General features: G+C 42.6%; 2 protein-coding genes across 2 annotated transcripts in view; one reads left to right on the top strand and one right to left on the bottom strand.

Annotated features, from left to right (window-relative positions):
- Window positions 1-6253, bottom strand: part of LOC308096979 (NAD kinase-like) — a 28667-nt gene extending 22414 nt beyond the window's left edge. The window contains exons 1-2 of the mRNA XM_080444510.1: window positions 6022-6253; window positions 4831-4989 (exon numbers count right to left, since the gene is read on the bottom strand). Coding sequence (XP_080300636.1) covers window positions 4831-4976 — 146 coding nt within the window. The 5' untranslated portion in view covers window positions 4977-4989; window positions 6022-6253. The remainder of the gene's footprint in view (window positions 1-4830; window positions 4990-6021) is intronic.
- A 4029-nt stretch (window positions 6254-10282) lies between these two features.
- On the top strand, window positions 10283-13069 carry LOC308096956 (general transcription factor 3C polypeptide 3-like; the record flags this gene model as incomplete). The annotated part of the gene is made up of 1 exon (XM_080444485.1): window positions 10283-13069. The coding sequence occupies one exon, from the start codon at window positions 10283-10285 to the stop codon at window positions 13067-13069; it is 2787 nt and encodes a 928-aa protein (XP_080300611.1).
- Between the last annotated feature and the right edge of the window lie 341 nt (window positions 13070-13410).

Below are 13410 nucleotides of genomic sequence, written 5' to 3'. Positions count from 1 at the left end.
CGTATTTACATTTTACACAGGGATAATATGGCAGTTGACAATCTGCACAAGCTAAAATGGCACTGCATGACTGCAATGGATGGTTTGGTAAAGTTCCATACAATGAGTTTAACCAGGCGCTAAGGAACCAAAACACAGAGTGGAAAACAGCAACCAGAAATTCCAGCAGCACTGGCATTTTGCTTTCCAGTCCAGTTCCTTATTGACCGTAATGTTAATCTAACAATTAGCCTACTGCATTAAACAAATGCTTTTTTGTCTTTGAAAATAAATAAAGCTTTGGATATGTGATTAACTAATTATCGCTCAGCATTCTTTGTTGCCCTCAATTGAATAACTTTGGGCAACAATGCATTCCTGGGTGATAATAATCGATGTGTAGGCTATTGTATGTTAACCCTTAATTCTCTCCTGTTTATTTTTATTTAATAAATAGTCTATTTTATACTATTGAGTACTTCTTGGATAGGACAAAATGCAACAGTGACACTTTTGAACAGAATTAAAGGGATATTGCACTTTCAAACATGTTTGGGGTCATTTTAACGTTTACCCAGGCTTTTGAGAGCACCCCAGATATCAGACACGAGACTTCCTATACAAATCCATTGCAACTTCAAACTCCATGATGGATTCATGATGGAAAACACTCGTCCTTGGTTCTGGTGACTGATATTGTCCTTGTAATATGTGAGGGGCCTTTTTTTTTTCAATTACTTTTTTCAGTTATTTATTTTTTATTTATTTGGGAAAATGGAAAAAAATAAAATAAGATAAATAAATGAATATCAAATATCTAAATACTGAATCGAGCAACTTAAAAACTATCTGGGGTCCTCCCAAAAGCCCAAGTAGATGTTAAAATGACACCAAACCAATGTTTGAAAGCAATCTGGAAACCCATTTGGTAAAAAAGAAGGGGATTTTTAATTCTTTGTTTTTGCCTTCTTAGTCCACTTCCTCTCAGGTGTTCTGTGTGTATCCATACTAACAACATCACTACATGTTTAGGACAGTGGTACTGACAGATTCTGTTAGCAGAGTCTGTCTTGAGAGATTAGTTTGAAAGTGAAATATCCCTTTAAGAGGCATGAAATTAGCTCAAGATTTGCGTAATTACTTCGAAAACTCGGCTTAGCTTGAATTTACATCACAATGATCTTGTGAAACCTTACAAGCAGATGTGCAACCTTGGCTTGTTAAGCAAGTCTGTAGCAAGTTTGCAGATTCTGTTTCTTCAAACAATTCTCTCTTTAAAAGGGCAAGACCACTTTGGTAGTAATCTGAGTTCCCAGAAGTTTTCGCCAGCTCTAGCATACAAACGGGAGGGGCGAGGAAACTTCTGGGCCAGAGCCCTGGTAATTTGTGGGCGGGATGTAACTTACGCTCAGAATCTGAGCGGACACGCCTCTTACCGGTCTGAGAGCTGTGCAAATCGTCTGAACAGTCCGACGAGAGGCAAACAGCAGTACACAACAATGGCGGCCGCAATTTCTCAAGGAGAAATTGCTTCCCGTCGCTCCTATTTACATGCAACACCCACTGCATGTGGATCCCGCCCCCTTTTCTTCATTGGCTGTTGATTTGAATCAGAACGCAGTGGCTCTGAGGCGAAGTCTCCCAGACTACTTTGGTAGAGGTTTGGGTTGTATAGTTACCTTGCCATGATGTAACTCCAAAGGTGGACAAGAAATCAAAAATAATTGCTCCATTGATTAGAAATTGATCATTCAAAATATGCTCCTCATTGACTTATATTGGTGAAACAGCTCTAAGAGTCACTCTTTTAGCACATAAACGAACACAAACCAAGCTGATTCAGACAATATAGAACATCACCAAACCCAGTACTGTTTATTTTTCAAATAAAAATGGCAACTTCCTGTTGATTTTACAATTTGAAGATGTGGATCCAGATCCACGGATCCAGTCCGTGTTTTCTTCCTAGTAAAAATAGTAAAATCAACAGGATGTTAACATTTTTATTTAAAAAACAAACAGTACTGGGTTTTGTGACGCTCTATATTGTCTGAATCATCTTTGTTTGTGTTCGTTTACGTGCTAAAAGAGTGACTTTGAGAGCTGTTTCACCGTACAATTTAAGTCAATGAGGAGCATATTTTGAATTATTAATTTCTAATCAATAGAGTAATCATTTTGTATTTCTTATCCACCTTTGTAGTTACATCATGGCAAGTTAACTACACAACCCAAACCTCTAGCAAAGTGGTCTTGCCCTTATGTACAGCACACAAAGCTGTAACATTGGATTGTTATGCAAATACCTTTCTTTCTTTTTTAATTCAGTGTTAGTAATACTAACCTCGGGGTCCATTGTCAAACCTGTTGAAATCAGTTTTTCAACAGATTTAACAATGGACCCCAGGTAAATCCTCCCCATAGCGCTCCAGCTCATATCCCAGCACAACCCATGTTGCCACTTTATTCACACATGGAGGAGAAGGGGAGCACTATGAGGATCATGTTCTTTGACTTCTCCAGTGCCTCGTTCAATACCATCGAGCACCCCCCCCCGCTTGCTGAGAAGCTTAAAGCCGTGCAGATAAGACCACAACGTGGTGGCTTGGATCACAAACTATCTCACCCTTAGGCCACATTATGTCCGGCTACAAGTCTGCCAGTCTGACGCGCTAAGAGGAAGTACTGGAGTACCCCAGGGAATCGTGTTGTCACCTTTCTTGGTCACCATCTACACTTCTGACTTCAGTTTTAAATCTGAAACATGCCATCTCCAGAAGTTCTCAGATGACTCCTCTATTGTGGGCTGCAGTCTGGTAGATGTTTATTTTGTCAAATGATGCTGCTGTAACGCCTCAATTTCCCTTCGGGATTAATAAAGTATATCTCATCTCATTGCAGATTTTCTATGATTAACAAACATTTCTAGGATTCATTCATTCATACATTGTTCATCTGTTTATCATCTGATGTTAACCTACTGTACTTGGTAACCTCTCCTTTTCTATTATTTCAGTGCTTTACGACTAAATGTCATGATTGTTATTTTGTTTCTGATTAACATTTTTCCATCACGTCCAACTATTTGTTGTATTGCATGATACAGCACTTAAACTGTCCTCACTTAGATAAATTGCAATAAAAGCACTTAATTCTCAAATTAAATATCAATACAGCCCAATGTCTCACGAGTCACGATTCAGGGGAAGCATAGCCAAATTATTATTATTTTTATTTTTTTGTACTTCTCTCATGGTGGGTGATCAACAAATACAAATGCATAGAGGAAACAATGCCAACTGGTTATAGTACTTTGACAACTGATTACAGCCTAAACAATTAGTATTTAAAATAATTGAATCCGACAAACAATTTTACTCTCTTTGCTCAACTTGCAGACCATAAGTGCCTCAGCACAAAGCAGTTTTTTTTTCTTTCTTTCTTTTTGTCCAATAAGTGTACATATTTTTCTCCTCTTTTTTTGCAACTGACTAGTGGCTCTAACCACAATTCTTCACTAATTTCAACATCTGAAACATACTCTACGGTGGTAAACATTTCCTCGTCAGCAAAAGGGGAAACAATGTTTGTTTGTTCCTCTAAACAAACAAATAGCTTTTAGTGTTGTTCAAAAAAATGCACAGAGTGATTCCCTGTACTTTTCACTTCTCCATGGAAGAACCCTGAGCAATCCCCAACACCGACACAAACATACTGATGTGCACTGAATACCTTTGCAACATGCCCAGTGGTCAGTCACTTGATGCGACACTGTATACACAAACACCTCACATCATTTGAGATGCTGCAAGATGGACCATGTTGCAACAATTCTGTTTCAAACAAATTTCTCACACAACATGAAACTTCCTCAACTATAGTATATAACACCAGTGAGAAATAAGAAATACATACCTCACATTGAAACATTTTTGCATATGAACAGGAGAGATTATGTAAGACCTATAAGTAAGAACCTGAATCTAGTGTAAGGAGCAAGACACCCGAGTTTCCCCACAGGATGAATTAACGTCTTTCTGTCTGTCTGTCTGTCTGTAAAAAACGGGTAAGCTACTTGTAGGTTATAATAACAATGAAGCAGTACTTGAATGGCATATAACAAGAGACAACTCAGTGCTGTCCAAAATAAGAGTTGGAAAATGTCACCATTGCACCCAACCAAGTCTTCTGAGAAGCTGGGTGCGTATAACAAGTACAGAACATGGAGAGGAATATAATGGTTCAATCACCAGAGTAAAACCTGTGGGAAATCCAATAAAACCTCAAGTCAGCAAAATCCACATAAATCTACTTTCCCCAGGGAATTACAAGTCGCAGGCAGCCAGCCGCATAGGAGAGTAAAGACAACGCACAGATGTTTTGGCCTAAGCCTTCACCAGTGTGTAATATTGCACACTGATGAAGGCTTTGGCTGAAACATCTGTGCTTGGTTGTTTTGTTTTTACTCTCCTACACTGCTGCACCTCTTAATTCTTGAGTAAAAGTTGATTGAAGTGGATTTGGCTGACCCCTCTCCCACGTGCACTGAAAGCCGTAAATCCACTAGCAATGTTCCATATTGGTGTAAGTGTTACTGCATTTCCCACCTACAGTCAAAACTGTATTTACATCCATACCGTTCCTATAGGCTAAGACCATTTGTAAAAAAGAGGGGAAACTCCAACTGTAATGTCGTCCACACCAAGCACGATGACTATGAATATATTATTGTAGTCTGAACATATTATTCCATCATCCTTTTGCTCCCAACACAATGACAGGAGTGTTTTTCCCCTAAGCCCCAGCCAGCAATTAGGTTACAAATGCCATTCCTCTGAAAACAACACTCACCTGTATTCTATGGCAGAGGAGGTGCTCTGACTCCTGGTCTTCCTGGTACAGAGGGAAAGGCCATGGTTGGGGACTTTGCCACCGTCACAGGTGGCGCAGCAATAAGAAGGGACAGTCCCTACACCCAGCTCCTCTCCACTGTCCATAGTCACCGGGCAGCTTTTGAGGAGGACACGCACATAAGGAGGATTGGCTATTTGTGAAACTGGAGGCCAATGTTTAAACCAAATACACACTGTACACTGTACAGGACCAAAGGGCAAATGTGATTTACTCGCTGTAATCTCAAATATCTTGAAAGCAGTGGGAACTGGGAAGCCATGTGCCACCAACAATATTTCCTGCTCAAACTGCTTTATATTTTCTAATTCGTGTTCATATCCCGTTGATAAACTCAGGGGCCTGGCCCTATATGTACAGACACTAACATACAGTATCAATACAGTGGCTGTATACCATATCAGTAAAAAGAAATACAGTATCAGTTACAGCAGTGGTTCTCAACCTGTAGGTCGGTCCCTACATGATTTTATGGGGGGTCCCCAGATGACAGTGAAGTGACAATTTAAGGACTTTTTAGCCCTTTTTAATAAATAAAAAAAGAAAGAAAAGAAAGAGACCATAACTGCATCAAAAGTAATCAACATGCTGCTATATGCTATAAAACCTGCTAACACATTGGCCAAATTGTCAAATAATATAAGAAAGAGGTATACATTTAGAAAATAGACGATCTGAGCTTGTATATCTGCTATTTTCACGATATGTATCTGTGGTACCGAGTCAAACTAAATGTAATGCCTCAACTCCTACAATTCCAAGTGCTTCTCGGGGTGAGGGGTCCCCAAGTTCAATTATGATTATTATGGGGGGTCCCCAAGTTCAATTATGATTATTATGGGGGGTCCCCCAGTTCAAATTATGATTATTTTGCGGGGTCGCGGCCTGAAAAGGTCTAGAACCACTGTGTTACAGTATTATCGTGAAAATGGACAGGACAGCAACGGATGCAGAACCTTACGGGTCCATTTGGTTCCATTTGCACACTCAGTTGAATCAAGGGTTTTACAGTGCAGGGTCCTGATAAATTATGGCTAATGTAGCTTATGCTGCTAATGTTAACTAGCATGTAAACCAACAGGCTGTACTTACTATAGATGACACTGTCCAAAATGTGTATTTAACACTGACCTCTTTATCCACAACGTTACAAGGAGCACGACAATGTCACCAGAGCCTTCTCCATGAACTAGTTCTATTTCACTAGCTTTTCCTTGTTGTAAACAGTCAGCCCATGGTTTCCTGATTCCCTAATGGTACACCAGTATTGGTGACCCATGCAATTACATCACGCCATTCATGTTTTACTTTTGTAAATTCTACAACTTTGTACACTGTTATATATATAAAGGTGGGAGGACGGTGCATCTTTTCAACCATCTCTCTCGACGGCGAATCTGGTGCAATTGTATAACTGCAAATTCCAGAGTCACGGAATTCGATAGGTTGCCAATCTCGGTGTTACGCAGACAGACCAGCAGCTCTTGACGTCATGTCGGACGAGCTGCTTCGATCTGGTGCGAGTCATTCATTGGACAGTAGTGGGCGCTGTTGTCACGGCCGACTTTTTATGCACCGAACGTAAAAGAGCATAACCTTACATGTTTTTCTACTGTGAGAGTATTATCATTATCATTATCATTATCATTATCATTATCATTATCATTATCATTATCATTATCATTATTATTATTTGTTGTTATTTAGCTTGGGCCTTCCTTGCTTTATATGAGTGTATCTTAATTTCCTCCATTCATGAATTAATTCAATAAGGACCGGCTGCTGCTATAAGCAATATAAGCGGTCGCTTAGGGCCACAACCACAAAAAAAAAAAAAAACTTTCATATTGTAATTATGTCATGTATCTCCTATCCAACAACTAGCGTTATTATTTTAGTATGCAATAAAAAATGACATAATGATTTTATAATGGGGGTGTTTTGGGGGGGGGGGGCACCAAAAAAAATCTTGCTTAAGTTAGGGCCACGAATATCCTAGGGCCGGCCTGACGCATCAATGTTGTCAGTTACTTGGAAGTCGAATGTCAAGAATTTCCACAGAAATGGGAGTTAGAATTTCAAGGGAAACTGTACCGGTTTACCTGGTTGAGTCATTAGGAAATGTGCTTGCTTGTACTTGTGCAATTCGAAAATGGCCCCATAAGTCTTGTCCAAGGTGTTACTGGATTTGAATCCTTTGTATCATTTGAAATAGAGAAGGGTCATTGACCACTGTTCTGCTCTGCTAAAAAGGTATATAAAAAACGGACTTTTATCAATTCAAAATTGCATGACCCTCCCTTGGATTCAAAGTCAAATTAGCTGACCACCCTCCCTTGTACTAAAATTAGAAAGGCATGACCCTCCCCTATTTTCCTCCAGGGACCCCCTTCTGTAAATTTCAACTAGTCCCTAAGCACTTTATATTTTGAATCTGAACGTTTATGCAGATGTACAGGTCGTAAATGGAGAAAGTGCAAACACCAGGTTGAAGTTCATCCATAACTGATATGACAGTCATGATTCAGGGCTATGATTGCTTAATTTGCTTATGAATTAAGAAAATAAAAAGTCCAGACCAGGGGCATCAATCTGCCAAGGAGCCCCCCCTAGCTCTGCTGAGTTCTCACTCAATACTCTGGACCACCAGAGCTTTCCCCCGTAGGCATCCTCATCCATCCTATCCTACTCTAAAACGAAGAAAACTTTGTCTGTCCTTTGTCTGTCCTTCTCCATTCTCATCCAGTTGTCTCCTCAGTGGGTCGACCAATCGGTGGACAGGGACATTTATATAGTAGAAGCGAAGGGGCAATGCCCCTCAGATTGGACCCCCATCTAGATCGGCTAGTACCACCAACATTTGAATATGTTTCACAAATGTTAAATATACATTATTGACTAATATTATGAATATATGTTTCCAAATGATTTCATAGAAGGTTAAAAACACAGGCTAACACAGGCCTACAATTAGCGCACGTTTTGAAGCCATTCTGGCCCAGAAGTTCTGAACTTCTGAGAGAGATAGAGGTTTCCTTCAGTGTGTGCCAAAATGGCAGGCAGGCGACAATCAGCTCTACTAATAGTGAGTGAATTGAATAAAGGTAACAAAAACTGTTGTATTTCAGTTGATAATTATGCACTGGCAAAAACTATTAACGTGTTAGGCACTTAGGAACTGTCCGTGGTCCTGGAATCATCTGTAACTTTTTTCCTCTAGCGCCCACTTTTAGTGTGTTTTCTGTTCGGTTGGGTTCTGGGTTGACAATTAGCTTTGGTCCAGAGTTGACAACAATTCACGATTATGGCTATATAAGCATAAGTGCTTTGTGCCTCCTGTCTTAACCTTGCCTCACCAGACATACCTGTGTCTACTACTGCTTTGGTTGATAGCCTAATTTGATAGTGTTTCTTTTACTTATTGTTTGTTGTAATTTTACATAGTGATTTTCAGTGCATCATATGGGCTATGTGACATATTTGATATTATGATATTATATTATAACTATTGTTATATAGCCTATCTAGGATTTATTTTTATTAAGTGAACTTTACATTACTGCCCTCCTGTGTTTACTTCAGGTAATCACAAACTTGTGTCTGTTCATACAGTATTTACTGTTGGCCATGAAATTCCCTTGGGGCATTTCACATTTACAAGGTTGGGACAGACATGATGTCACAGTGACCTTGACCTTTGACCTTCAACCACCTTCAGTTTATCTTTGAGTCCAACTGGACATTTTTTGCCAAGTCCTGTATCTGGCCTTTAGACCCGTTCGTAATTTGGTGTTTGGGGAATTTCTCACTTGAACTGAGTCAGTGGGTCCCAGACATGAAAAATCACAGAGGTGCTTGTCCGCCATAGCGGCACGAATGGCGCAATGGCCAAATCAAATATGGCCGTCATCGGCTATGATGAAAATCCAACTTTTTTGTGTGTGTATAAACACATGTAATACCTCCGTTTTGACTAATTGTGGTGTGTGGAATTCATTTTGGGTGAGTTTGACCTTGGAAGATCATGAAGACCTTGGCCATAACTTGGCCATTGTTAGGAGTAAAAACAGGTGCAATAAGTCTAATTCAACTAATTCTGACATTTTATAATTCATTTCTGATATTGTTTTGACCATTAAGGATGAACTTGTCATTGAAATATCAACGTCAATGAGATTTTCCAATAACTCGATTCAAGATTTTGTTCTTTACTGTCTCTTTAATTGTATATGTTTTCATAATGACAACTTGGAAACATAATGCCTCCGGCCTAGGCTATTGCTGGCTGAGGCAAAAAAACATGAGTAATAATCCTACGGGCTTCCCTCCTGGATGGAGGGAAGCTCACACCCACTGATGTGCTGGGCTGTCCGCACAACCCAATGTCCGCAGTAACGTTTCCAGGCAGTGATGCAAACAGTCAGGATGCTCGCAGTGGTGCCACTGTACTAGGATCTTGATCCCCATGCCAAACTTCTTTAGCTGCCTGAGGTGAAAGAGGTGTTGCTGTGCCTTCTTCACCACGTGGCTGTGTGCTCATCCCAGGAGAGGTCTTTGGTGATGTGGACGCCAAGAAACGTTAAGTTCACTGACCCTCTCCACTGCCAGGAGGCAGAAAAGTGAACAGATTCCAACAAGAAAGATGTGCTCAGGGCAGTGTATATCTACGCCAGGCCAGGGGTAACTCCATTCAGGCAACACAATACGTTAAGACAGTGTAACGTAACCTGATCCGATCAGACAAAATCGGATCTGATCCCATAGCCAGTCTATGATGTCAGTCATCTATGACATATCTATGATGACTCCATATTTGGGAAAGATTTCAGCATGATTCGACCACCATTGATTTCCATTGATTTCCATTTCCATTGATTCCAATTAAAAGTGAAATACTTCAAAATATATATACAAAATATATATACAATACGTGGAAGTCTGTGCAGGTTCTTCCTTGGCCTATATGTGTACAAGAAATTGGCGCTGATAGGTCCACTTGTTTGCTAGAGAAGCCCTTGACACACAGACCTACAGACAAAAACATAATCTCAGTCTATGACATCACTGATGCACCAACATGGGAGAGTTTCCATATATGGGCAACTGTTTCAACCAATCAGCTTGGGGAGTTGTTAGTATTTCAATGTGGCTGGTGGCTCTGACATCATCATTTTTAAACAAGAGGGCTTGTCCTGTTAAATGATTATGCATTCTTCTCATCTATTTGTTCTTGTGTTCTCATATCTTTATGCCTCAGCCAGCAATAGCCTAGCAAGATCTATGCACACTGATGTCACGTGGCGCTACATGTATTAGGTGTACTGGTAACAGTTATATGCTACCTCTCACAACTGAAGATCAGCTTTAATAACAAGCAGGGACCAGTGGGATCATGTCAGGGTTCAGTGCTGAACTCACAGACTACTTAGAGGGAAGAATCACATTTGAGGAGTTCGACAAAAGGAGAGAATCAGCGAGACTGTCTTCAGATGACGATGGGGAGGAGGCTAATGCTCAGCCCACAACCTCTGGCCAAAGCCTCAGGAAAACGGGGAATGTAGAAGAGGAAGTCAACCCTATGGTCCAGCAGGCATTCACCTCCATGTTTGAAGACAGAGCACAGCAGCTGTCTTCAGAGGAGGAAGAGGATGACAACGACGAGTCGGACACTCTGAGCTACTTTGATGATGAAAAAGACGAGGACTATAACGTGAAGGAGGTGGCATGTGGGGGGAAGAGGCGAGGTGGAAGAAGCAGGAGAAAGAAGGTGAAGGATGAGGAGGAAGAGGACATGGAGGAGGAGGCGATGGAGAAGGCAAGTGTCGGGGATGTGTTCGCCCTGGAAATGGACGTGAACCGCAAGAACAGAAAAATGGACCGTCGTCATCGTAGCAAGCTGTCCCGGGCTCTGCGGGGCCTGATGGGGGAAGCCAATATCTGCTATGCCAGAGGAGAGAAGGACAATGCCATCCTGATGTGCATGGAGATTATCAGGCAGGCCCCTCTGGCCTACGAGCCCTTTTCAACCCTGGCCATGATCTATGAAGACAACGAGGACATGGACAAGGCGCTGCAGTTTGGGCTGATTGCAGCTCACCTCAACCCCTCAGACTGCGAGCAGTGGGCAAAACTGGCAGAGACGTCTCTGGAGCAAGGGAACACACAGCAGGCTGTCGTCTGCTACACCAAGGCTGTCAAATACGACCCCACCAATGTGCGCTTCCTGTGGGAGCGCTCCAGCCTCTACATGCAGCTTGGAGAGCACAAGCAGTGCATGGACGGCTACCGTCGCATCCTGTCTCTGTTACCAATGGAGGACGGACAGCACTTCATCCAGCTATCCAAAGACTTGGCTAAGAGGTACTATGAGCGTAATGACCTGCCCTCGGCCCTGGGCGTGATGGAGGATGCTTTATACAGGCACCCTGACCTCGTCACTGATGAGCTCACCAACATGGCTGCAGAGCTGTTTATCGCCAGCCACCAACACAGCAAAGCCATGCAGATTCTGGTCCAGTTCTGTGGTATAGTGTTGGTGAGGGATGAAAGTAAAGCAGACACGTCAGTGCAGATGGAGCTGATAAGTAAGGAAGAAGGAGAGAAGAAGGAGGCTATGGAGTCGACGACAGAAGTGGTAAAAGAAGAGCTTGGAGAAATAAAGAAGATGGAGATACCAGACTCTGTGCCGGTGGACATCAGGGCCAAACTTATGGTCTGTCTCATACACAAGCGCATATTCAAACCCCTGGAAGCACTGCTGACAGAGTTAATGGAGCAGAGTCCAGAGGATGTAGGAGATTTGTATCTGGACGTAGCAGAAGCTTTTCTGGAGGAGGGCCAGTACACCTCAGCCCTGCCGCTCCTCTCTGCCCTGGCCACATTTCCCAAATACAACCTGGCTGTGGTCTGGCTTAGACACGCGGAGTGTTTTAAGGCGTTAGGTCATATTGAGACAGCAGCAGAGAGCTACAGCAAGGTAGTGCAGTTGGCCCCCCAGCACCTTGAAGCCCGTCTCTGCCTGTCTACACTGCAGCAGCAGCTGGGCCAACCAGACAATGCTCTGAAGGCTCTCGAACCCATGTATGACCCTGACACACTGGCCCAGGACTCCTCAGCCACTCAGCAAGAGCTGAAGCTGCTACTTCAACGCTCAACTCTGCTGCAGACTCTGGGCAAAGTACAGGAACACATAGACACCATGCTCATCATATTGCCCATGCTACTGAAGGTAGCCATGCAGCGTGCCCGAGTGTGTGTGCGGTTAACGTCCGATTCAGGTGAACATCACCTGAAGTTGGTAAAGATCAAAACTGTGCCGCCAGACGTCGATGATCAGGAAGCCGCTTATCAGAACATCATGGGTAAGACCAGTGTGCTGTCCAAGGAGGATTGGTGGCAGTTGGTGGTGTGCTGTGTGTGTACACTAAATGAGGTGAAGCGCTACAAAGAGGCTGAGCTGCTGGTCGACTCATCCATGGAGTTTGTAATTTTTTACGAGAACAAAGCCAAGAGGAAAGAGCTGGAGTTCTTTGGCCTGTCAGCAGCCTTCCTTGACCAAAATTACCGCAAGGCGTATGACTACATCAGGTTGATGCTGATGGACAAGGTCGAATGCCCTCAGCTCTGGAACATTTTCAACCAGGTGACGTTGAATTCTCAAGACCAGCGTCATCACCGCTTCTGTCTGCGGCTGATGTTGAAGAACCCAGACAACCTCGCCTTGTGTGTACTCTGTGGACACAATGCCCTGGTGTCTGGAAGCTTCAAGCACGCTCTGGGTCAGTATGTGCAGGCCTTCCGCACGCAGCCCAAAAACCCTCTCCACAGTCTGTTTGTGGGCCTAACCTTCTTCCACATGGCTTCACAGAAGTTTGTTGCCAAACGACATCCACTGCTAGTGCAGGGTTTCTCATTCCTGTGGCGTTACGTGGAGTTACGTGGAGAATGCCAGGAGAGTATGTACAACCTGGCTAGAGCCCTGCATCAAATGGGCCTGGTGCACCTGGCTATACACTACTACCAGAAGGCCCTGAGTCTACCTGCGCCCACACTGGAGGGTATCGCTCATGACCAGGTGGATCTGAAGAGGGAGATTGCCTTCAACTTGTCCCTTATCTACCAGGCCAGCGGCAACACAGAAATGGCCTGCCAACTTATCAGAACCCACTGCATCATATAATAAGTGAACACATATTGTGTAATTATGCATTATAGTCATACAGTTGTATGGTCATTGCAGACTGTAATTTCTTGAAATAAATAAGATATACATCCTGTTCAGTTCTATGCTCAATGAAGGTTGAAGGTTCAGTTGAGTACAAGGCGCTTTCATTGTGTGGGATGGGGTGAGACTCGAGATAACTTTAATGCCACTGGTTTTAACTATAGCCCGCTGTGGGCTATAGTTCCAAACATTGGAACTTCCTCATTGACATAGAACGAGAATTTCCGCATTCCGTTCTTACAATGAGAGTCAACGCTAGTGTCGTCACTCTCATAATAGATCACGCTGGAAACCAC

This window comes from Gymnoscopelus braueri (genome assembly GCF_963280865.1).
Source record: "Gymnoscopelus braueri genome assembly, chromosome: 12".
Classification (NCBI taxonomy): Eukaryota; Metazoa; Chordata; class Actinopteri; order Myctophiformes; family Myctophidae; genus Gymnoscopelus; species Gymnoscopelus braueri.
Note: the sequence above shows the minus strand (reverse complement) of the source record. Positions and strands in the feature narration are given on the sequence as shown.